The sequence below is a fragment of the Mauremys mutica genome, chromosome 8, assembly GCF_020497125.1.
Source record: "Mauremys mutica isolate MM-2020 ecotype Southern chromosome 8, ASM2049712v1, whole genome shotgun sequence".
Classification (NCBI taxonomy): domain Eukaryota; kingdom Metazoa; phylum Chordata; order Testudines; family Geoemydidae; genus Mauremys; species Mauremys mutica.
The window spans coordinates 19,076,215-19,101,766 of record NC_059079.1 but is presented as its reverse complement, the minus strand read 5'-3'; the positions used below and the strand labels follow the sequence as shown (position 1 = coordinate 19,101,766).

General features: G+C 41.6%; 1 protein-coding gene across 2 annotated transcripts in view; it reads left to right on the top strand.

Annotated features, from left to right (window-relative positions):
* DNAI4 (dynein axonemal intermediate chain 4) overlaps positions 1 to 22,099 on the top strand; it is a 30,690-nt gene extending 8,591 nt beyond the window's left edge. Inside the window, exons 6-17 of one of the 2 annotated variants that reach the window (XM_045028749.1) lie at positions 4,809 to 4,948; positions 6,792 to 6,959; positions 8,700 to 8,897; positions 10,731 to 10,984; positions 12,460 to 12,546; positions 15,084 to 15,235; positions 16,152 to 16,309; positions 16,514 to 16,635; positions 17,672 to 17,770; positions 18,538 to 18,764; positions 19,613 to 19,766; positions 21,881 to 22,099. In XM_045028749.1, coding sequence (XP_044884684.1) covers positions 4,809 to 4,948; positions 6,792 to 6,959; positions 8,700 to 8,897; positions 10,731 to 10,984; positions 12,460 to 12,546; positions 15,084 to 15,235; positions 16,152 to 16,309; positions 16,514 to 16,635; positions 17,672 to 17,770; positions 18,538 to 18,764; positions 19,613 to 19,766; positions 21,881 to 21,925 — 1,804 coding nt within the window. In that variant the 3' untranslated portion in view covers positions 21,926 to 22,099. Of the gene's footprint in view, positions 1 to 4,808; positions 4,949 to 6,791; positions 6,960 to 8,699; positions 8,898 to 10,730; positions 10,985 to 12,459; positions 12,547 to 15,083; positions 15,236 to 16,151; positions 16,310 to 16,513; positions 16,636 to 17,671; positions 17,771 to 18,537; positions 18,765 to 19,612; positions 19,767 to 21,880 lie in introns of those variants that run through there. The other variant, XM_045028750.1, reaches the window with a different exon arrangement.
* Positions 22,100 to 25,552: the final 3,453 nt, after the last annotated feature.

Sequence of the window (25,552 nt, the reverse complement as noted above, 5' to 3'; positions counted from 1 at the left end):
TCCGTGCTAACAGAACTCCGTTCCAAAAGACTAAATGAAAAAACATTTGAAAAAATTTCCAGGGCCATGATGCAGAGAGGCCATACCAGGGACTCAGTACAGTGCCGTGTGAAAGTTAAGGAGCTCAGACAAGCCTACCAGAAAACCAAAGAAGCAAACGGAAGGTCCGGGGCATGCAATTCTAGGGGGGGTCCGCCACCACTACCCCACCCCTGGATTCCGTGGTGGGGGTGGTAATCGCAGCCATGGCTGAGGATTCTGCGGACGGGGAAGATGAGGAGGAAGAGGAGGACGAGCTTGTAGAGAGCACACAGCACTCCGTTCTCCCCAACAGCCAGGAGCTTTTTCTCACCCTGACGGAATTACCCTCCCAGCCCTCCCAAGCAACTATCCCAGACAATGAAGCCATGGAAGGGACCTCTGGTGAGTGTACCTTGTAAATATAAGACGTGGTTTAAAAGCAAGCGTTTTTTAATGATTAATTTGCCCTGAGAACTTGGGATGCATTCGCGGCCAGTACAGTTACTGGAAAAGCCTGTTAACATGTCTGGGGATGAAGCGGAAATCCTCCAGGGACATCTCCATGAAGCTCTCCTGGAGGTACTCCAAAAGCCTTTGCAGAAGGTTTCTGGGCAGCGCTGCTTTATTCCGTCCTCCATGGTAGGACACTTGACCACGCCATGCATGTAGCAAGTAATCTGGTATCATTGCATGACAAAGCCTAGCTGCGTATGGTCCCGGTGATTGCTGGCATTCAAGCAACATCCGTTCTTTATCTCGCTGTGTTATCCTCAGGAGAGTGATATCGTTCATGGTAACCTGGTTGAAATTCAGGAATTTAAGTAAGGGGACAGAGATGACCATTCCTACTGGGCTGTTTGCCTGTTGCTTAAAAGAAATCCTTCCCTGCAGATAGCCAAGCAGGGGGAAGGGGGGGGGGCGCGATTGGCGCTGAGCTTTTCCGCCTTTGGCTAGCAGGGATCTTTCCTGCTACCAGCCACGCGGTTGTGGGTGGGGGGAAGGGGGGTGTTTAGCAGTGATCTTCCATACCACCAGCCACGGGGTGGTTTCTGCTGCTGCACGTTAACAGGAAAGAAGCAGCACTCAACGGGCTTTGCTTGCTATTTGGGAAAGGAGGGCGCTGGATAGATGAAGGCTGCAGAAGACGAAAGACAATGGCTTACCATGGCCACATGCAAGCAGAATTCTGCTGCCCAGACCTGCGTCTGTGATCTGTAACACCAAAGCCGCAGGCACTCAATATTAAGATGCAAAATGCGACCTTGTAGTGAAAACACATGTGCTATGTAAGGTGAATAGTGTTGTTCACCGTGAAAGAGTATGACCATTGTTCTCTAAAATGTATCTTTTTAAATACTTCTCTCCCTTTTTTCCCCTCCCTCATGCAGCTGCAAATTTTTCAAGCATCCCTACTCCGTCCCGAAGGCTATCTCAGATAAGGCGGCGGAAAAAAAAGACGCAAGAAGAAATGTTTTCGGAAATCATGGACGTGACCCGCAATGAAAGAGCGCATCTGAATGACTGGAAGGACATGGTAGCAAAGTACAGGAAAGATGCCAGTGACCGTGAGGACAGGAGGGACCAACGTGAGGACAGGAGGGACCAACGTGAGGACAGGAGGGACGCTCGAGATGAGAGGAGAGATGCTCGAGATGAGAGGTGGCAGCAGGAAGATCAGCGGTGGCGGGATGCAACTCTGGGGCTTCTGCGTGATCAAACTGACATGCTCCGGTGTATGGTGGAGCTTCAGGAATGGCAGCAGGATCACAGAGTGCCGCTGCAGCCCCTGTATAACCACCCTCCCCCCTCATGTTCCTTAGCCTCCTCACCCGCCAGACGAGTAAGAACTCATGGGGGTAGGCTCCGTGCACCCGCCCACTCCACCCCAGTGGACAGCCCAACCAAAAGGCTCTCATTATTATGAAATTTTATAGCGGCCTTTTACTTCCCTACTATTCTCCTCCGAAACCCCACCCAGGCTACCTGGTCAGTTCTGTCCCTCTTTTTATAATTAAGTAATAAAGAATACATGATTTTTAAACAAGAGTGACTTTATTTCCTTAGAAAGCAAGCTGTGATCGAAGGGTGGGTGGGTGGGTGGCTTACAGTGAATGAGTCAATCAAGGGGGGGGTTTCATCAAGGAGAAAGAAACACAACAGTCAGACTGTACCCTGGCCAGTGATGAAACTGGTTTTCAAAGCTTCTCTAATGCGCACTGCTTCCTGGTGTGCTCTTCTAATCGCCCTGGTGTCTGGCTGTGCATAATCAGCGGCCAGGTGATTTGCCTCAGCCTCCCACCCTGCCATAAAGGTCTCCCTCTTACTCTCACAGAGATTGTGGAGCACACAGCAAGCAGCAATAACAATGGGGACATTGGTTTGGCTGAGGTCTGAGCGAGTCAGTAATGTGTGCCAGCACGCCTTTAAACGGCCAAATGCACATTCTACCACCATTCTGCACTTGCTCAGCCTGTTGTTGAACAGCTCCTGACTACTGTCCAGGCTGCCTGTGTATGGCTTCATGAGCCATGGCATCAAGGGGTAGGCTGGGTCCCCCAGGATAATGACAGGCATTTCAACATCCCCAACTGTTATTTTCTGGTCTGGGAAGTAATTCCCTTGCTGCAACCATTTAAACAGAGTAGTGTTCCTGAAGATGCGAGCATTATGAACCCTTCCTGGCCATCCCACGTGGATGTTGGTGAAACGTCCCTTGTGATCCACCAGTGCTTGCAGCACCATTGAAAAGTACCCCTTGCAGTTTATGTAGTGGGTGCCCTGATGCTTCGGTGCCAAGATAGGGATATGGGTTCCATCTATCACCCCACCACAGTTAGGGAATCCCATTGCAGCAAAGCCATCCACTATGACCTGCACATTTCCCAGAGTCACTACCTTTCGTAGCAGCAGCTTAGTGATTGCTTTGGCTATTTGCATCACAGCAGCCCCCACCGTAGATTTGCCCACTCCAAATTGATTCCTGACTGACCGGTAGCTGTCTGGCGTTGCAAGCTTCCAGAGGGCTATTGCCACTCGCTTCTCAACTGTGAGGGCTGCTCTCATCTTTGTATTCTGGTGCTTCAGGGCAGGGGAAAGCAAGTCCCAAAGTTCCATGAAAGTGCCCTTCCGCATGCGAAAGTTTCGCAGCCACTGGGAATCATCCCACACCTGCAAAACTATACGGTCCCACCAGTGTGTGCTTGTTTCCCGGGCCCAAAATCAGCGTTCAATGGCTAGAACCTGCCCCATTACCAGCAGGATCTCCAAAGCGCAGGGGCCCGCAGTTTGACAGAATTCTGTGTCCATGTCCTCATCACTCTCGTCGCCGCGCTGCCGTAGCCGCCGCCTCCTCACCTGGTTTTGCAGTTCCCGGTTCAGCATTGAGTGCACGAGAATGCACAAAATTTTTAAAACGTCCATGATTGGTGTCTTGAGCTGAGCAGGGTCCATGCTTGCTGTGCTATGGCGTCTGCACAGTTCACCCAGGAAAAAAGGCGCGAAACGGTTGTCTGCTGCTGCTTTCACGGAGGGAGGGGTGAGGCTGTACCCAGAAGCACCCGCGACAATGTTTTTTGCCCCATCAGGCACTGGGATCTCAACCCAGAATTCCGATGGGCGGGGGAGACTGCAGGAACTATGGGATAGCTATGGGATAGCTACCCACAGTGCAATGCTCTGGAAATTGATGCTAACCTTTGGTACATGGACGCACACCACCGAATTAATGTGCTTAGTGTGGCCGCGTGCACTCAACTTTATACAATCTGTTTTACAAAACCGGTTTATGTAAAATCGGAATAATCCTGTAATGTAGACGTACCCTCAGGCTCAGAAAATCATAGGAACAACACTGTGATTCACAAGGTGCCTAAAAGTCCCTTGTGCATCTAGCCCTTCCTCCCTGGTATGTCTCTGAACCTTGGTTAGGAGTTAACCCCAAAAACCCAGAGATTCCTGGCGTCTTCAGAGGAACTCCACTGGGATGGAGTGTGCCAGGGCTCCGTCCTTGAGCTCTGAAAGCTTGTCACAATGTGTTTGCAGAATTAAGCCATAAGGCCTGGGATCCAGGCTCCCACACATGACTTATCCTGTGAGCAGCAGTTGGCATATTGAACAGCTTATTGTTGATGGCCATCTGCTTCTGGTACAGGATAGAGGGAGGAGGTAAATACATCCTAGGTCCCTAGTGGGTCTCCATCCCACAACATATAATCACACCACAGTGTGATCCAAGGAAAGAAGGAAGGGAAGCAGGAGGGAATAATATGACTCTGATTTAGTATGTATGCACAGCATACATTGTGGATTGACTGGGGGTGGAGGGTGACCAAACTGTTGGTAGATTCTGGCTTAGTATAATCCACTTCTGCCTTTTGAGTATTAAAACTGAAAGAACTAAAAAAAGACATTTCCTCTTCACTATTTCTGCAGTTACTAGCAACTAGACAATATAGATTAATCACTTTCACTTTTGTATTTAGGCAGCATATAGTTAGTTTCAGTCTGTAGTAGAGATGGGACAGAGCTACAAATTTCAGAACTGTATCTGAATTTCCCCAAAGTTCAAGGATGTTTGGATCTGATGTTTTGGCTCAGGTCCATCTCTATAATACTTTTCTGATCTAAACAGTGTGGCAAAATTGGGGTAGCAACCACTGCAAGGGAATATTTTAATTGAAAGAGAGAGAAGCAGTAGACTTTAGTTAAAAACACTATGTCCTGTTCAATGTGTAGTTTTCATATGGATAGATTTGGATTTTTTTTAGCATGTATGTAATTTTTTAAAGGGAACGGAACAAGGACTATATTGAGCTTTGTAAAAATAGAGTTGGTAATGATCGCTTTGTGGAAAGGATGATGCAAACTCTTAATGGAGCACCAAAGACTAAAGAAGTGCAATGTGAGAAAATCCTCATGGAGGATAAAGGTAAATTATCCTTCAAAAAAGTGATAAATATAGCCAATGTTACTTAAGAGCCCTTTTCCATTAAACATTTTGTATATTTGCTAATTGTTATTATTGTGACTTATTAGTGATTACTTATGATTAATTACTTATGAAACATATTCAGGAGAACACTAAAATTAAAGAAAGACCATGCGACTTGGTTGAGGCTACTTTTGTGAAGGTGTATAAGCAGGCTAACGAAGAGTTCAGGAAGTACACCTGGGTGGGAGATGATTTTCCTGTCCTGCCAAAATTTTTGTGATTTTCAGTAATTTTTCCTGTCCCAAATTGAGATGGAAATTTAAAGTCTCAAATGTTTGCAGTCTGAAAATCTGAAAAGAAAATTTGGTTTGGGTCCATCAAAATGTTTTGAAGGGTTGTTTCAAACTGGAAAACTGGAATTTTTTGTTTAGAAAATGTCAAAGTGGAATGTTTTGACACTTCCTAAACCTCACAAATATTCTTTGCAATGAGAAATGTCTCAATTTCTCTCTCCTGCAGAAAGTTTCAGTTCAGTCAAATAAGCATTTTTTCCATAAAATGTTTTTGTCAAAAAATTCCTGAGCAGCCCTATCAGGGAGTCCTTTCCCTGCTTATACACCCAGGCAGCATCCAGCCAGAACGTTAGTGTTTGCATTTCTTGAGCATAAGATGAAGGTATGGTAGAGTGGCCTGAAGTAGTCTGCATCCCAACAGAGTTGTGGCAGCAGGAGATGGGATAGCGGCATCAGCAGGGCCCCTGCCTCACTTCTGCACCTCCTACTCCTAGCATTTAGAAACTGGTCCAGGGAGCAGCACATACATCCATTGAAAGGATATAGTAGTTGCTCCTTCTAAGAGCTCTCCCCCTTTGTATTCTGTCTGTCTCAGCACCACAGAGGCAGAGTACTTCCGGCAAGGCAAAACTATCCAAAACTCAAACGAAACATCTTTTTGAGGTTTGAAAATGTTGTTCCTTTTTTGTCCTTAATTTTTCCAGTGGCTCTGGTTTCAGCTCTAAGCGAAGATAGCACAGTATGGTAGCATGGGAGAAGCTCTTTCACAGGATTTCAAATCTCAGTCAAACCAGGAAGTCCTGGCAAACATAGGAGAAGACTGTCTTACAAGACTTCTGCCTCAGTTTTCTAGACAAATTTGGACAAGCATGCAGGCTTTTAGATGTTTATCCAAATTTCAGCACCCACTTATGGCATTTTCGTTATGAAGAAGGCAAAAGAATGGCTGTGGGGAATGGTGCTCTAAATCTTATTTCTTTGATTTATTTAATGTATATAAACTAAATGTAAAAGGATAGTACTGTAGAAAAAGTAGAGAGGACATATAAATGTTCACATATATGTGTATAGATTAGATACAGAAATTAACTAGCAATATATTCTCCACATTATATGCATCTGTAATTCTGATTATTCTACATTCCAATTAGTTGATGTTTTGTAAAGTTGAATACATAAAGACTGATGGGTATATAATTCCTAAGTATTATTAGAGTTTTTTAATAGGAGATGGACACAGCACCTCCGGAATGGAGGTTGTTCGTAACTCTGAAATGTTCGTAACTGAACAAAATGTTATGGTTGTTCTTTCAAAAGTTTACAACTGAACACTGACTTAATACAGCTTTGAAACTTTACTGTGCAGAAGAAAAATGCTGCTTTCCCTTTATTTTTAATAGTTTACGTTTAACACAGTACTGTACTGTATTTGCTTTTTTTTTGGTCTCTACTGCTGCCTGACTGTATTTCCAGTTCCAAATGAGGTGTGTGGTTGACTGGTCAGTTTGTAACTTACTGTGCTATGGTATTGTGTAATTCATTTTTAGGGATAATGGCCACTTCTTGGGACTTGTATGATTCCTTTAATGCCTTAGAACCAACGCTTACATCTTCAGTAACGGAAAGAAGTAGCAGACCAACAAGTGTGAGTAGCAGTAAATCTAATGTGACCAAAGACCGTGAACGAACCATGTCTACGACTTCTACAGATAGAGGTAACTTTTCTCTCTAGGTTTAAATTTCTACAATGTTTTTCTCCTTATACAGTTGTGATTATCTGTATTTTTATAAAAATTATACTGAGAAAAGTTAAAGTAAAAAAATAATAGGGTTAAGGTGGCATGCAGAACCTTAACTCTGTCCCCTTGTGTGTAAGAACTACGATAGTGTTTTATTACATGGTCACTACCACACCTAAAAAATACAATATTATATTACACTTTTCTCTGCAACCTTAGCTACTCATTGTAGAATCATATACTTCAGGATGGTACACATGGGTATGGGCAAACAGGGTCACATACTATTTCTCAGACAATACTGTACAATTTTTATAACTCTCAGCAATTATTGACCATAAACTCCTATGCTCACTTTTACCAGATATAAAGGCTATAATGTATATTACAAGAAATAGGCTGCAGTCTTGCAGCTCATCCAGGTCCTCAGTTAACAAAACAACCCAACCAGATTGGACAGCATTTGTCCTTCCCTTGAGTCTTGGACATCCATCAAAGCCTTCTAATAATTTTTTTCCCCAGCTGAGACCCAGATAGAACTCTCTTAGAAGCCTGTCATGGCTGTTCCTTTAATCAACCAGAGATGTGGCTACTGAATGATATGAAACACTTTCCTCTGTGGGGTATGCTGCCTCCAAGGCACTCTTAACCCATCCCCCTCATGGCCTGGTGCGGCTTTACAGGCTGAATCATAAGACTATCACCTTATCTAAAGGGACACTTGTCAAAATAAAAATAATAGCTGTCAAATCAAATTTCATTTATTAGAGTTTTAATATTACCTTAGAATATTAAAACTGGAAAACATACTAAAAAAAAAATCTAATGTACTTTCCACCGTGTATGCACTTTACTTTTTGCTCATCACTCAGCATGGACAATGGAAATGGATAGTCATCTTCACTTGTATTTATGGTCATATTCTAATTGGTTTTACGTCCTGGGCCTCATGTTGCAATGTTTGAGTTGCAAACACTGTTGGAGAATAGTTAAATTTAAACAAACAAACAAACAAACAAAAACCAGTTTCTTTTTAAAACATGTGGGAAAAATGTTTTTCACTTTTAAACAAAAATGCCACCCAGGCACATCAATGGGTGGGGGGAACTGACGGGGTCATCAGTGAAAGGGGGATGGTCCCAGTAGCAAGAGAGGGAGACACTTGCCAAGAGATAATAGGTAGTTCATTCCCCTTGGGAATCTCTAGCACGCATTGGCCAGAGGGGGAGAGAGGGGCTGATTAGCCAGCATTCCCCAGCTCCCAGAGTTTAGCCCAGTGCAGGGACCATGTGGAGCCTCTATTGGCTCCATTCCGGCAGCCCGCCCTACCCAGCCAAACAAGGAATGGGAACCTAGCCTGATAGAGGCTGCTGATCTATCCCATCACCTGTTTAACTTGTATATCCTAAATAAGAACTAAGTTCTGCCCTTTGGATACGTGCACATGGGTCCCATTACCTGGGATGCACACAGACACTAGGGCAGAATTTAGCCCTAATAGATTGTAGTGTAGACACTTTGTATTACACAGCTATTTGATAGAGTTTTGGAAATACAAAGAAAACAAAACTAAAAAACTAAAAAAAAGCTAATAATGGAGATATTTATTGATGACAAGATTTTCTGGGGTTTTTTTTCTTCTGGCTTTTGCCTGCGAAATATATTGGATTATCCAGCTAAACCTGCCTTTTTCAATATTATCTGTTTGTTTTCCAGAGAGCATAACCTCAAGTTCTATAATCGATTTGGAAAGTGTTATTCTTGCCAGAATCCATGAAGAAGAGAAAGACCATTCTGAAGCTATATTGAAATCAGAAAAATTTCAGCAGGATTTATTTTTTATGGAAAGGGTTCTAATGGAGAATGTTTTTCAGCCCAAACTTGCAGCTTATCGGCAACTTCCTGTTCTTATAGGTATACTTCTCATCAGATAAGTCATTCTCAATATGAAGGAGCCTGTTTTGCATGCTAACAAATATACCAAGTAAAGATGCCCCTACTCTGAAGTCTTGACAGAGGAACCAATTCTGTTAAATAAAGACAAAAGTTGGGGAAGAATTTGCAAAACCCAAACGGGGGTTGTTCAGTCCTATGCTCCATTTTACCAATACCCCCCAAAAATATACACAGAGCTTTGTGGAAGGTTTGGATAAATGGTTCTTGAGCTGGCTCATCTCCACTATTAACAGTAAACTGTGACGGGTTTCCACAGTATTTATCAAACTACATTGTATCTTGAGCTTCCAGAAACAATATGGCTTCATGGACAGAGCACTGGATTTGGGACTCAAAAGACCTGGGGTCTATTCCTAGCTCTGCCTCTAGCCTGCTGGGTGACCGCAGGCCAATCACTTCCCCACTCTGTACCTTGGTTTATCTCCATTTGATAGATGGGAACAATGATACTGACCTCCTCTGTAAAGCACTTTGAGGTCTACTACTGAAAAGTGCTAGATATGATTGGTTAGTATGTTTTCTTGGTATTACAGCTCTTCACTAGAATACAGTCTTTCAGCTCAGCTCAGATTAAAATTCAGGCCAGACTGGTAGTAAAAGTTTAATCATCTGATGGCTGTTCAGTGCCTATGTAAAATGAGACAGTGGATTCACTGCAGATCATAAGTGGCACTTATTGGACTATTGTTGGCAATCTTCAGTAAAGAAGCCAAGAACTGACTGGGGGGAGAGACTGAACTACCATCTTACCCCTTAGGGGAGGTCCAGTTAAAATAGGGATTAAAAATATATGAAGTGAGGAAGCTCACATGGCCATGGCCTATGTTATATCTGTTCACCAGACAGAGGGCTTCAAGTTTCCCAAGCTGTCAATCCAACACGGACCACAAGCAATAAATTCAATTTTTTAGGGAGGAGAGGGGGGAAACCCACCACCACACCCCCCCTGCATTTTAAAGGGCCCAGAAGAGCTTGCAGACGTAGCTTTTGCCCCACTTATCCCAACATCAAAAATTTCAAATCTTGCATCCTCTAACAGAGTAAATCCCAGAGCGGTATTTGCTCTTGTTTGATGCTTTAAAAATCAGGGAAGTAGATAAGGAAAAGATTTTCAAAATCTCAGATGGGAGTTAGGTGCCCAGTTCCTATTTGAAAGTCTACAGTGAATCCATATTACTTCACAAGAGTGACCTGACATCCCTTCCAGATTTGCAAATTTTGTTAACTGGCAACTAAGCAAAAAAAAAAAAAAAACCTAACAAATTAAATATAAGTATATTTTGCACATTTATATGGACAAATGCAATTTTACTTTAATTATAACATTTCATAGTAACCATTAAATGTCCTATGGTGACAATTTTCAAACCTGGATCCATAAAATTTGGCATCAAAGTTGAAAAATTTACTAGATTTATTAGATTAACCACTAAATAGGAGGAAACTGTCTAGGGGAGGGGAGTGGAGAGCGTAGGTTATCCTATAACTACCTCCTGCAGGGTTCTTGAACCCTCCTATGAAACATCCAGTACTGGACACAGTTGGTGATGGGACATTGGACTATCTGGATCGATAGTCTGATCCAGAATGCTAGTTCCTATGATCCTACAAAAATGTTGGCCAAATTTTGAAAAAGTCATGAAATCTTAGTTCTCTGAATCTTCATTACAGTGCTCTGCTATGAAATCTTTGCTGAGAAGTGGGATGAGATCACTGTGTTTCTGGTCAGAATTAGCAGGATTGCAGATTAGTGGAGTACTACTATGATTCTACTGTATTTGTTGCATTTAGAACCAGTTCTTACATCTGATGCTGGCAAAGAGAAAGCAGAAACAGAGGAAGCAGAAGAGGAGGAGGAAGGGGGGGAGGAAGAGGAAGAGGAGAAAGAGAAAAAGGAAACAGTAGTTAGTTCATCACTTTTGTTAGATCTAAGTGAAGCACCAGAAGAAATCTTACCGCCCAGTCTGGAACGACTGTGGTCCTATACATGTGAGTGGACTAATGGCCACAATGTGAGCAGCATGGCTTGGAACAAGTTAAACCCAGTGAGTTACTAAATTTATTCTTCTAACCTTTTTTCTAGAATTGGGTGGGTAATTGTCAAGGTAAAATATTAGCTCGGGAATAGGGTTTCAGATGCTGGGTAGACGTGTGACAGGTAGGGATTCATCCCTGAGGTCAGACAGGTGGTGGTTGCTTCCTGCAGTCTGTATCTTCCTTTGCCATATGCTGACTTAGCCGCACTGATCCACTCTTTCATGATCTTCAGGATAGATAATTGCACCTCACCATTCCTAAGAATGAACAAATCTACCTTGGAGATCTTCAGCTGGTTCAGTATGCAGCAGCTTACCTTCTCAGCAGCACTGGTCTCAAAGGGCACTTAACCAGGATGTTCAGATAACTACACTGGTTACAGAATTCTGGGTCAAATTAAAAATCTCTGTACTAGTCTTTAAGGCCATTCATGGCATGGATCCAAGATGGTATAGAGACCACCTCTTGCTTTGTGACAATGATCTCCCTAGACCGCTGCATTTCTCAGGAATGAGGACACCAACAACCTTGAGAGTAAGACTCATGAGAATGGCAGGCACAGCGTTCACAGCAGCTGGTACAAGATTATAGAACTCACTTCCTGTGGAGGTCAGAATGACCTCAGAGCACTCTACTGTCAGAGCAGTATACATCTCACTTCTCTGATTTAGCTTTCCCATGGCGACAACAAAAATAACAAGGTAGGGGAAGAAGGTAAAAATGGAGGAGGAAGAATATAAAAAAATCAGACTGCCTCAAGGGGAAAGGGGAGGAAATATGGCCACGCATAAAGTCTTTGGGCCAGACCCTGAGATGTAAATTGGTATAAATCTGTTGGCCTGTTTGGTACTGATCCATACGTTTATACTGACTAGCCACAAACTAAGAATTGTAAGACCATTAGATGCTTATTTTCGAAATGCTCATTTCACAAAAAAAAGGTGGTTTTGTGTAGAGAAATACAATTTGAAGAGTAAGGTCCTTGCTTGTTACTTATAAGCCACAAGGTGTAAAGAGCAGTGGCAATGATAAAAATATTATTTGTCTTCCCACCTCAAAATATTAAGCCCTGGAAACATTTACCAGATTGTATCAAATCCTGCACATTAACATAAGTTTATAAAACACTTTATATGCATCTTTATAAAATGGACAGATTTTTATAGGGGCCTCCCTTTTTTGTGGGCACAATTTGTGCTCACTAAAATTGCACTTGCAATTAATTTTCATTCATGCATAGTGAGTAGTGCCTTGCACTTACTGCATTAGAATCTGATGCAGAGTAAATCTTATTTACTTTAATTACCTTACTTTGCTTATCTGACAACATTACTGAGAGTGTGTACTCTGTACTTGGTACTAAGTTATCTAAGTAGAAGATTTGCACACTTAACTGCTGGCAGAAAGCTGCCACTTAAAATTCTAGCTTTAAATTTCTGCTTTAATTGAAGTATATCCACCAATCTGTACTTTTGGGTTTTAGGATCTTTTGGCTGTTGGTTATGGGCAGTTTGGTTTTCAAGAACAGAAGAAAGGCTTGGCTTGCTGCTGGTCACTCAAGAACCCTATGGTAACACAAGTAGAGATAGAGATAGTTACTTTAATACTTCTTTTGCTGTAATAATTTTGTATGATTTAATAGCAGATCATTGAGTTTCCTGTTGCTTGAGAAAGCAGGACATATAGCAGTAATGGTAATTTGTTGGCCCAGACTAAACCCCTTCTTGAAAATGGATAATAATTAACAATTCTTCTTATTTTTAAAATGTCTCAACTACCTTACTGCTGGTGAAAGATGTTAGAAAACACTGGAGACTAAAGATCTCGATCTCTTATTCACAGGACAGTTACAGAAAAGGGAACAAGGGTACTGCACACTTCCTCCACAATAGCCTGCCAATGTGCCTCAGATTTGACCTGGAAGAAATATCTATAGAAATTAGCTTAGCCTCTGTGCCCATTCAGCCTCTGTACAGTGGTTTTGTAATATGGATATCTGTCCACAGGGAACTGAACTCATGTCACAAAGACCATCAAACAGCTGGTTAAAACAGTCAGTTTAAACCAACTTAGGCTATGTCTACACTGCACTTTCATCGTTAAACACCCCCCACGCCCCTCCAAAAAGGACTAAAGTTTGAATGACAAAAACCACTGGTGTGTACAGTGCTTTGTTGACGGGAGACACTCTACCACCGACGAAGCTACCAGCCCTCATTGGGAGTGGTTTTATTTTGTCATTAGAAGAGCTTTCTCCTGGCAACAAAGAGTGGCTACTCTATGTGCCTTACAGTGGCAAGGCTTTAGCAGCATGGACAGTGTAGCCATAGTCTTAGACTGGACAACCTAAGAATGAAAAGCTCTGTATCCCATTTCCAATCCCCTAGCCAAGATTGTGAATTAATCAGTTTAGCTATTACCTGGATTAGATCCAGGTGTGTAGTTCCTCCTATAAAGATTTTCATACTGTGGGGAAAAGCACTTTTAAGCATTTCAAATATAAAAACAAATTTATTTACCTTGCATTTGTTTTCCCATAATCTTCCTACAGTTGCAAATTGAGGATATTTGTATTTTAAATTTAGGGTTTCCCAGGCCATCTTCCCGTCTGCAATAAATTTTGCGCTGTATGAAAAAGAGTAGGTATTTTTAATTTAATTTCAACATCTGCAGAATGTAACTTTTCATGATATTTTCAATAAAGAGCAGATTTCAAAGATAACATTTAAAAATTTGATGTTTCTATGAGAATAGTGACCCTTGCCCAAACAAATTTTTGAATTAAAAAAATGAAAATTGAGGGTTTTCTTTTAATATAGAATAATTTTCACTCAGAAATGTGAAAACTGTCAATTTTTCACAAAATCACATTTGCTGAAATCAAAACAAAATGCAGAAACCTCATTCTGAAGTTTTCAAACTTCACTGTAAATATTTCACACAGCCCCAGCCATGGAAACACTCTGTAATGTCACCAACTCAAATTTGAGTTCATTACTAAGTCAAGGAAAAAAGAAGATAACCTATCAGGGAAAATGCTCTTACTCGGATACATCTGGGATGGGAGTAAAGAACAGAAAGTTTGGGGAAAGTTTGCCCACCCCTGTACTAGATGGTTTTGTAAAGGTCTAAAATGATTTGGCTCAATATTTGTTTTACATTTTTGATTCTTGAAAATCTCATTTTTTAAATACACAGTAAAAATGAATACTCACAATCAAATTCAAATAATGGTGCTGCTATAAACATTACTCAGGCTAAAACCAAGGTGTTATACCCGAGTTAAGGAGTACAGAATCAGCCTCTAACGGGTGCCTTCCTCCCTCTAATGTTTTAGATGTTCTATCACATAGTGTTTATGGTACCATGAAACTAACACAGTACAGATCAACGATAATCAAGTTACTTATATGGCTCCTGTCTCTACATTAGCTGAGTGCATACGCATCAGAATTAAGAGCTGACATATATTGAAACATGCTTATTTTCAGACTAATACCCTGATGACAACGGTTAAATTCAATGGCTTCAGTAGAGTTGCATCTTCTTACAACACGGGCTAAATTTGGTCCATGTAGGCAATGCAATTCTTTAGTTGCAGTCTATAAAAGGTACATTGCATGAACATAGCACCCCGGCTTAAACTACCTAAGATACCTTACATTACAGTTTACCTCCAACTAAACTTCTGCTGATTAGAAAAGCACATGAATAAAAAACAGAGAAGATTAGATTTTAAATTGTGAGATGGGCAAAAATCAGAAGCGGTGGTTTGCTTTTTTTCAAATGTCAGGTTTAGGTTGTAGTGGGGCTCTGGACCCCATCCCACTTTATCCAACCCTCCAAAGTTCAGGGAAATTTTAGGCACTTATACGGTTCACTTTAAGCCCATCTCTAATTCAATTTACAATACAAAAGTCACATTTCTGCACAGCGCTCCTTTCAAATTTGACAACCGTAGCAGGAGATAATAGTCTCAGTTATTTAGAATATTGTCTTAAAGTTGAACCTAGTAAAGCATTTGTAGCGTTAGAAAAATAGTAGTTAGTCTAGCACTTAGCTAATACTCAGAAGAATGAAATAAATGTGCTGTTTTCTTCTGTTCAGTGGCCAGAGCGTATTTATCAATGTGATCATGGTGTTACTGCATTGGATTTCTCTCTGGCAAACCCAAACCTTTTAGCAGTTGGAACGTACAGTGGCATAGTAGCCATCTATAATGTACAGACCCATAATACCACCGCACTTTTGGACAGCAGGTAAGATTACAAACACCCCACCTTGTTGTACTTCTTTCATGTCTTGTTAGTTGTGGACATTCATTCCATTGCTAAAATTTAAATAAATGAGTGAACAGTAGTGCTCTTGAAAAAGTGGATTCAGTGAATGCAGGGAAGTGCTGCGTAATTGGCCCCTTCCCAGCTTTGCTAATGTCTCTCAATTCTGATTTGAAACACTTACACTGTACCCACCTACAATCCTGGGACTCACTTGAAAAGAAACTGTCAGGCATAAAGACTTTGATATATATAAATGTCCATGAAAGACTAGATTAGGCCAACCATGAAGCAGCACCAGTACAGCGATTTGGATACCTAAAGAAAAGTGCTTCAGTCATTTAAACATTATTCTGTAATTAAATATGTAAAAATATTTTCTAAAATGTACTTTTAAAACAACTTTTCAAAACCATAGATACATGTCTTAAAACTCTGACTTTTCATAGAATCATAGAAGATTAGGCTTGGAAGAGACCTCAGGAGGTCATCTATGCAACCCCCTGCTCAAAGCTGGACCAACACCAACTAAATCATCCCAGCCAGGGCTTTGTCAAGCCAGGCCTTAAAAACCTCTAAGGATGGAGATTCCACCACCTCCCTCGGTAACCCATTCCAGTGCTTCACCACCCTCCTAGGGAAATAGTGTTTCCTAATATCCAACCTAGACCTTCCCAACCTCCCATGAAAATTAAAATAACCCTCATCTCCCATGAAAATTAAAACAGCACCTCCCATGAAAATTAAAATAACCAATTAACATATGCCCACACGCCAGAGTGTTTGTTCCAAAGTTATATACACACCAGTTTTGTTGCTTATGTAGTAACTTTTTAAAAATGCATTTCCCCTTAGTTCTGTTAACTTATAGCTCTGTTTGCGCATTCCTTTATTTCAGTGAATCTTTTGATAAGCATATAGGCCCTGTGTGGCAGCTGAAGTGGATCGAACAGGACAGGGGCACAACGGGAGATGACAAAGGAGAGATATTAATCTCTATCTCAGCAGATGGCAGAATAACCAAATGGCTTATACGCAAAGGACTAGGCTGCACTGGTAAGCATACTCTCTAAGGACTTTCTACACTGGGCTATTGCATAATACCTTATTCCAGGCAATTTCCCTGTGTAAACAGCCCATAGATAAAACATTTCAGAATTGTTAAATATCTGAAGTACTTATGAGTTATTCAGAATGTTCTAATATGTCACTCTCTCTTTCATGTAAAATTCATGTTCCATGTACTGTCTATTTGCATAGATTTGATGAAGCTGAAGCGAACCGCAAGTGAAAGGAAAAGACTAACCGGTGAAAAAGAAAAGAAAAGCGAAGCTCTGATATCTCGACAGGCACCTGGAATGTGCTTTGACTTTCATCCAAAGGTCGGCTCAGGAAATCCATTGTGATTATTAATGTTTCAAATTCAGTTGGCTGAAGTTTTATATATTAGAACCAGGGCCGGCTCCAGCGTTTTTGCTGCCCCAAGCAGTGGGAGAAAAAAAAAAAAGCCACAATCGGCACTTCTACCACCACCGCTTCATTCTTTGGCAGCAATTCGGCGGCAGGTCCTTCCCTCAGAGAGGAACTGAGGGACCCGCGCCGAATTGCCGCCCTTCCCCTTGGCCGCCCCAAGCACCTGCTTGCTGCGCTGGTGCCTGGAGCCAGTCCTGATTAGAACAAAACATTATAGGTCAGATCCTCAGCTGGTGTACACTGATGGAGCTATACCATCACAGCTGAAGATTTCACCTCATGTTGTAGTAGTCTCCTACTACAGATTCTGGAGACATAAGCTAGACCAGCCCTAACTGCTGCTCTAACTGTGAATATTCATATAAGAATGAATGAAAATTTCAAAAGAGAAGCTTATGGTGCCAGAAGATTAATACATTTGCCTTTTACTTTTAGCTGATTTTATTCAAGGTTGGTTTACGTCACCAGTGAAACATATTTGGAAATCTCTTTTTTCCCAAGTGGATGTTTCCTGTCTCACAAGATCACTGCATGCATCTCTGCATTGTAGGCACTCTCTAATGAAAGCCCTCAAACAGTTCAAAAATGGAGATCAGGATTCAGGTATAGAGGAAGCTTGCACTGCAGTTGCCCATGTTTCTCCAGCAGTAGCTATAGAATGCTTCTGATGTACATAAGCGCTAACAATATTACCCAAAACTGATAAGAGAGAAAACCAAGCAAGCTAACCCCTATATTTTGTGAGTTTTACAGTTTTGATTGAATTTGGGCCTGATCCCAAAGGCAGGTGAACAAACACAGTTCTCATTTAAGTCAGTGGGAATTTGAGTGCTCAGCATCTCCCAGCAATTTCACAGCCTAAACTCCACACAGCTCTTTAAATATGTTAGGATAAATATCCTACAGGGTGAATCCCAGTTTGGAATATCTGGATTTTTGTTTCAGAATACTAATATATACCTGGCTGGAACAGAAGAAGGGCATATTCACAAATGTTCTTGTTCATATAATGAGCAGTTCCTAGAGACTTACCGAGCACATAAGGTAGGTAAAATTAAATAACAGAAAAAGTGATTGGATCAGTTAGATCTCAGAAGAAATGTTTGATTACATGAAATAAGTTTATTTAATTTGTTATATTCAGTAGATGACACACTTGTAACACAGATTTTAAAACGAAAACCTCTTTTCTTAGCTTAGTAAGAAGGCTACAAGATATAAAGCATCAAAACTCTTTTGAAATTATGCTCTTCAGTATATAGATTCTTTAAGAATTACTAATCCTTTCTTAAAGCTTTTGACTGTAACTAATTTAAATGTAGTCCTGGCTTTATTTAAAATTAATAATCAGATGAGTGATCTCATTGACCTGGAACTCATGGGTTAATATGGTGAAATGTCCACAAGAGTTTTAACTATCCCAGTTGCTCTGCACCTCAGATTTGTCTCGTCCAGCAGATTGCACTCCCAAGAGTAGTTCTTTCTAACATCCTGACAGGGCATTGAATCAGCAGTGACTCAGAGGGAAAAATGAAACCCCTACTGAATCATCACCAATAAAATATGTTTGGCCTTAGAACATACAGCACATCCTGTGATCTTTGCTGTCCTAATACGCTGTGTATGACCGTGAAATAATAGTATTGTCAGTATTGAGGGGGGCAGATTGTCAAAGACACAAAGGGCAGTGAGGCACCCAGCTCGCACTTAAAATAATTGGGAGTTGGGCGCCTAGTTTGCTTAAGCTAGTTTGAAAATCCCAGCCTGCTAGCTCTGGAGTAACATGCAATTCCCTTTTCCCCAATGTTAAGGGTCCTGTGTACAAGATAGCATGGAATCCATTCAGTGCTGACATGTTTTTAAGCTGCTCTGCGGACTGGAGTATTATTTTATGGCGCCAAGATTCAGTAAGGCCCGTTTTAACTTTCAGTTCCACCACTAATGTTGTTCATGACATTATGTGGTCTCCAAAATCAGCCTTTGTATTTGCAGCAGTGAATGAAGGCAGAGTGGAAATTTGGGACCTGAGTGTCAGCACGTAAGTAATAACTTTTCTTGAGGAGGATTCTGAAATAATAGAAAGATAAAATATTTAATTATGCTAGTGCCCAAAGGCCCCAGTTGCAATTGGTGCGTGACCATTATAATTACAAAGCATTTAGATGTAATAACGTTGTACTGCATTCTAAAATGTTCACTTTACAGGCAACAGGTAGCATCTACTAACGTGTTTAAAGAAAATCCAGGGCTGGGGGCTGGATGACTCAGGGAACTGGGGGCTGCTCTTTTGCCACAGGAGTCCTGGATTCTACCACTTCCATGAGTTTTTTAAAAACATCCTTGAGCTTTAACATTTTGGGACTTTTGCACATGAGCAACAGACACCAGTGGGGGTTGGGACACCTGCCCCTTCTCCTCTCAGTTTTTGATGAAAAGTGAGTGTAAAAGGGTGTCAGTTCAGAATTATCTACTCGCTTACACTGGTGATAGCACTGCACACCCACTTTGCCCAGAGTAAATGACTGTACCAAGTGCAATGCAGTAGAGAACTAGGTCCAGTGTATCATTCACTAAAAAGCAAATTATTTCTATTCTAAAAAAATTAAAATCTCCAGCTATTAGGCAGTAAAGCCGATGATTTTTCAAGTAGCCAGGATACCCTGGTTAGCAAGGGTTGGGATTTGAGTTGTATTTATCAGAGAACTAGCAAAATGCACTTTCACCATTACTTAAGGTTTTAGATTTTAGTCTGCCCAGATAATAAAAGTGAAAAGTAAAGATTCAGCCATACCAGGATTAGCCGATTCCTGTAATAGTCCTCTAGACAAATGCCCCATTGGTCTCATTTCTAGTAGATATTAACATCATCTCATTTTTTGGTTTCAGTTTGGACCCCCTGATTGTGACCTTTGCCAACCCAGGAGTGAAATTCACAACTGTGCTTTTTGCTAGAAACACAGACTGCATTCTAATAGGGGACAGTAATGGAACCGTCAGTGTGTATGAGCTGAGGAACATGACTGCTTCAGATAGTAATAAGGTATGACTGACAGAATAAGTGGGTTGATCCTAAGATGCCCATATACATATCTGGGCCCCTCTTCCTTCTTTAAGCATTTATCTTAAAGAATTAGGCTGAAAAAAGTTTAGCTATTAAAAGATGTTTTGTGTAACAACACATGGAATGGCTGAATGGATTCAGAGCACAGCTGTCTCCTGCTCTTATACATGTATAAACACTAGGATTTCTGAACTAGAGGGATACATGAGGTCCAATTCAGGACTTGGACTCCACTTGATTGAAAAGCTGCAACCAGGAGGGGAACCACTGGGTACAATTTTTGGACTTTCTCCTAAAAGCTGCAGAGTTCACATATTCCACTGATTCTCTGTGGCCAGAGTCAAAGGAGGGTGTTTTGTTGTTTTTCCCCAGAGCAGAGAAAGGAGACAGAGGTGTGGTCTGCACGTTTTATATCTCTCTCTCTCTCTCACACACACACACACACACACACACTTTATTCTTAGCGTGAATAAACTCCATGCCCCGTTGGCTCTGCAGGGATTGCATGCACACTCCCAGCCATCCAGAGTAGAGGCTCACATTCGTGCTGTCCTCTCCTTAGCAAACTCACTAGCCTCTCTTCCCCACCTTATTTTTACTCTGGCAGAAAAATAATTGCCTTGCTCTTGCAAGGACTTTCCTGTCCCAAAATCCAGGTCTCTCCAGTTTCCTTGGATTAGTACTGAGTGAATCTCCCTACAGTACAGCTACCGTCGACTTCATGCTAACAAGGCAGCAATGTTCAAGTGAGATGCACCCAGAAGTGAATCCCTGCTGCTCACCTCGCTCCTATATTTTAACAGCCATATCTGTGCCAATTTATCCTGAAGCTCTCCTGTGGGCAGAGGATGTGCTGATTAAATCAAACAACCCTGGCTCCCTCATCCCTCCTAGAGCCGTCTGCAAAGGTCTTGGGTATTCTAATAACTGGTGCATCCATGTTACAGTGGGGTCTGCATGTGGTCTGGCAAATTCATTACCTGGATCCCTGAACTATACTGTACTGCTTAAATCCATTCATAGCTCTCCCACTGTCCGTGCAACACTGGGCAAGTAACTTCATTGCTCTGTGCTTCAGTTTCCCAATTAGTAAAATAGGGTGATTACCCACCTTTGTAAAGCACACTGATTTCCGTGTAAAACAGTATGTAAAGTAATACTGGGGGAGAGAAAATGCTAACCTTTATGAGAGCCTCACCTGGAGAATTAAACAATAGTTCTTTATTATTTGTGTTACCATAGTGTGTAGGAGCCCATGGACCAGAACCTTCTTGTGCTAGGCACTATGCAAACAGAACAAAAAGATGTTCCTGCCCCAAAAAGCTTAGAATTTAAGTAATAACTGTTACACTTAAAAAAAAATTATTACACAATCACCACTATAAGGTACAAAACTTCTCTACATTTTTTAAGCACAGAATATTCTGCAGTAAATTAAGGTGGAAAGATAGTCTTGTGGTTAAGGCATTGGACTGTGACAAAAGATCTGTGTTAAGTTACCATCTCTGACACAGATGTCCTGTGTGACCTTGGACAAGTCACTTAATTAGGCTGTGTGCCTCAGGTCCCTGTTTGTAAAATGCGGATACTATTTCTCTTTGTCTGTTTTGCTTATTTCTTGTGTTAGCTCTTTGGACAAGAGTGTCTTTCTAGGGTTATATATAGTGCCTAGCATGGTGGACTCAGATCACTCTAATACCAATAAAGTGAATAGACTACAGCATGGTGTACGTTGCCCTACCGAACAGGCACTGCCTTGCAGGCTAGCCTCTTCTTATATAGAGGGTTCTGTGGTTGAATAAGTTTATGCCGTCAAGTATGATGTTGCAAATGCACGCTGCACAGTCCTACCTGCCATGAAATCTCTTTAAACTACCACACAGGTTATTTCTAAAGGTGCTATTTAGGAAACAGTAAGTCTGTAAAAGGAAGCAACTAGCATCATACAATTAACGTAGCCATTTGCTTCTCCCTTCTTCTTGATACCCATTATGTGGCTATCATTAATCTAGGACTAAGTGGGGCTTTTTAGATCACTTCTTTTCTTAAGCACAATTACAATGCAATACAGTATCTTTTTTCTTCTTTTACAGGTGGATGCTTTGCATGACATAATTGGCTCTGCTCTAGCCAGTTAACACTAGTTTACTGATAATACTTCTCAGTCAGTAAACAAAGGAAAAGACAACAAATAATTATGTCCTATGTGTCTTTATATCCTGAAGCCTGTCATTTAATTATGCAGAAAAAATCACCATAAAATGCTATATTGTATTAAATAAAGGGTAACAATTTTCCCATCATTAAATGTATCTGTGGAATCAAACTGAATGCCTTGAATTTTCCTCTGGAAATGCCCATCATTGCACACAAATTAAGTATAAGTTATGCTTCCAGTATATTTTCCTGTATCAATACACAAGTCAATTGCATAAATCAAACAAAACATCCAGTCCTTCCTCATTACCCATATGGATCCCCAGAGTTCTCAGTAAAGTTCCAAGTAAAGAGAGGGCTGGAAACTTGAGTCACAATGGCAGAAAACTAAGTTCATAACAGACAATTTGAAACGCAAAGGATTTCTGCAAGCATATGTCGAAGTGCTGTTGCAGTTCAAGAGATCATTCCTCTAATTATGACATTGCATTATACTTATGGTCATGGGGTGAAATCTTGGCCCCATTGAAGTCAATAGCAAAAATCCCATAGACTTCACCAGCGCCAAGATTTTACCCTAAGTCTAGGATTTCATCCCAGTCTTTATTTTCAAAGCACTAAACAGCCTATGTCCAGGACACCTAGTGTAGTGTTTTATCCTTCAGTCCCTCAACAGCTCTGCTGAGACAACAGATCTGTCGGCCTGAAAGACAAAGCTCATTTATCCAAGAGACAGGGCTTTCCTTGGGGCTGGCCTGAGACTGTGAAACTGTCCCCCTGAAGGAACCGCCATGAACCTCACAATGTTCAGGTCCAAACATCACACATACTCCCTCAGCCTTGCCTTCCTGCCAACACCATGTGGCACATCAAGGGCCTGAGCCGAAACCTAGTGAAGGCAAGAGAACGATACCCACTAGAGTCACTGGGCTCTTGGTCAGGACCTAACTTATTAGAGGAAGAAGAAGGAAAAATCTGGAAGAGAACTCCTATTTAGGCCACCCCAGTGGGAATCAAGACATTGCCTCAAGTCTGCATTAGAAGCAGTCAATGTTCCCTCTCTTGTTCTCAACCTGGCGTTCTCTTGCCTGGGAATACATTGTATAGTGAGCGAGCAAGATCTTTTTCAGATCCCATGTCATCTGCATTCAAACCACAGCTAATGATAAAGGCAGAGCTCCTCAAGCAGTTACAACTAAACTTCAGCAAGTAGCCAGTAAAAGCTACTAAGGCAGATACACAGTACCCCCACAAATCATTCCACAGTGATGAACGACTGGCCAGATTTGAACATGGATTCCTTGTACAGAGGCACTTTACACTCTCTGTAGACCACACTGCTAGTTCTATTGAATAATGATACTGGACCTGGGGGTCCTTACCAGGGCCGGCTCCAGACCCCAGCGCGCCAAGTGCGTGCTTGGGGCGGCATGCCGTGGGGGGCGCTCTGCCTGTCGCCAGGAGGGTCTGCTGGTCTGCGGAGGGTCTGCTGGTCCCGTGGCTCCGGTGGACCTCCCGCAGGCGTGGCTGCAGAGGGTCCGCTGGTCCCGCGGCTCCGGTGGACCTCCCGCAGGCGTGCCTGCGGAGGGTACGCTGGTCCCATTGCTCCGGTGGACCTCCCGCAGGCACGCCGGCGGGCGGTCCACCAGAGCCACAGGACCGGCGACCGCCAGAGCACCCCCCGCGGCATGCCTCCGTGCTTGGGGCGGCGAAATTCCTAGAGCTGCCCATGGTCCTTACGTGAGGACAACTATATTATCCTAGAGGATTTGGGGTATTGGTTGTCCATAAAAATGGATCATCTTCCCATGTGACCAATTAACAATATTATTCCAAGTTCTAGGCCATTATCTGCAGTTAGGGAAGGGAGAGATCCCTCTCTAGACACAGGAAAAATATAATCAAAGCCTTGAAGTGAAATGCTCTGCCTGTCAATTGATGAATTCAATATCTGTTCTGTCCTTGAGTGTGGTCATGTGGTGGGCCTTATTTTTTAAATGTACAGAACATTAAGTCTGTCTCATTTGTTTTACAGTGAAAGCTCAATGTTTAAACACAACCTCAAAATTGTACACAGTTTAGAGACCCATTACCATTCATTTCCTTTGACATTACACGCTTTATGACAAAACTGCAAGCTTGACCCTCGACAGAGAACAAATTCACGTATGTTTCTGAGACGACAACCATTAAGGTGAATCATGTGTGACAAAAAATACACCATTTCTTTTCATCAATGAAGATAGTTGTTTACTTACCGGTAGTAGTAGTGAAAATGCCCTTTCCATCACACCCAGTAACTCACTCTGCACAAAACAATTAAAGTTTAATGTCATGGTGCTGGGAAACACTTTTGATGCTAGGAAGTAATAAAGATCTTCAAGGTTGCTCAAGTAGTTTGTTTCTAAATAGTGAATTTCTGACCTCAATTGTCCAAACCATAGCAATATTCTTAAGCATGTGTTATTGCAAAATAACGTTTTAGCAACCTAAAGACACGATGGGCATAGCAATACCATACCAATGAAATAATACAGCTAGATCATAGAGCAGTGTCACAGCTTTCTAAATCTCTCTTTATAGGACCTATGCAGCATAGTCATAAAGCTTCTCAGCCCTGCTCTTTTAAAAACTCCCACTTTTCAGATGTTACCAAAATAAAATACAGGCAGGGTCTGATCAGAAACAGTCAAATAAAAAAAGACTCCCGTTCAATTATATCATGTAATGGCAGACAGCTAAAAGGAGACAAGTTTTTAAAGTGCTTATATACCAATGCTAGAAGTCTAAATAATAAAATGGGTGAACTAGAGTGCCTCGTATTAAATGAGGCTATTGATATAATAGGCATCACAGAAACTTGGTGGAATATGGGGGATTTCAATTATCCCAATATTGACTGGGTACATCATACATGTCACCTCAGGACGGGATGCAGAGATAAAGTTTCTTGACACCGTAAATGACTGCTTCTTGGAGCAGCTGGTCCTGGAACTCACCAGAAAAGAGGCAATTCTTGATTTAGTCCTAAGTGGAGCACAAGATCTGGTCCAAGAGGTGAATATAACTGGACCGCTTGGTAATAGTGACCATAATATAATTAAATTTAATATTCCTGTGGCAGGAAAAACACCACAGCGGCCCAACACTATAGCATTTAATTTCAGAAAGGGGAACTACACAAAAATGAATATAGTTAAACAGAAATTAAAGGGTACAGTACCAAAAGTGAAATCTCTGCGAGCTGCATGGAAACTTTTTAAAGACACCATAATAGAGGCTTAACTGAAATGTATACCCCAAATTAAAAAAACATAATAAGAGAACCAAAAAAGAGCCACCGTGGCTAAACTACAAAGTAAAAGAAGCAGTGAGAGGCAAAAAGGCATCCTTTAAAAAGTGGAAGTTAAATCCTAGTGAGGAAAATAGAGAGGAGCATAAACACTGGCAAAGGAAGTGTAAAAATACAATTAGGAAGGCTAAAAAATAATTTGAGGAACAGTTAGCCAAAGACTCAAAAAGTAATAGCAATTTTTTTAAGTACATCAGAAGCAGGAAGCCTGCTAAACAACCAGTGGGGCCACTGGACGATTGAGGTGCTAAAGGAG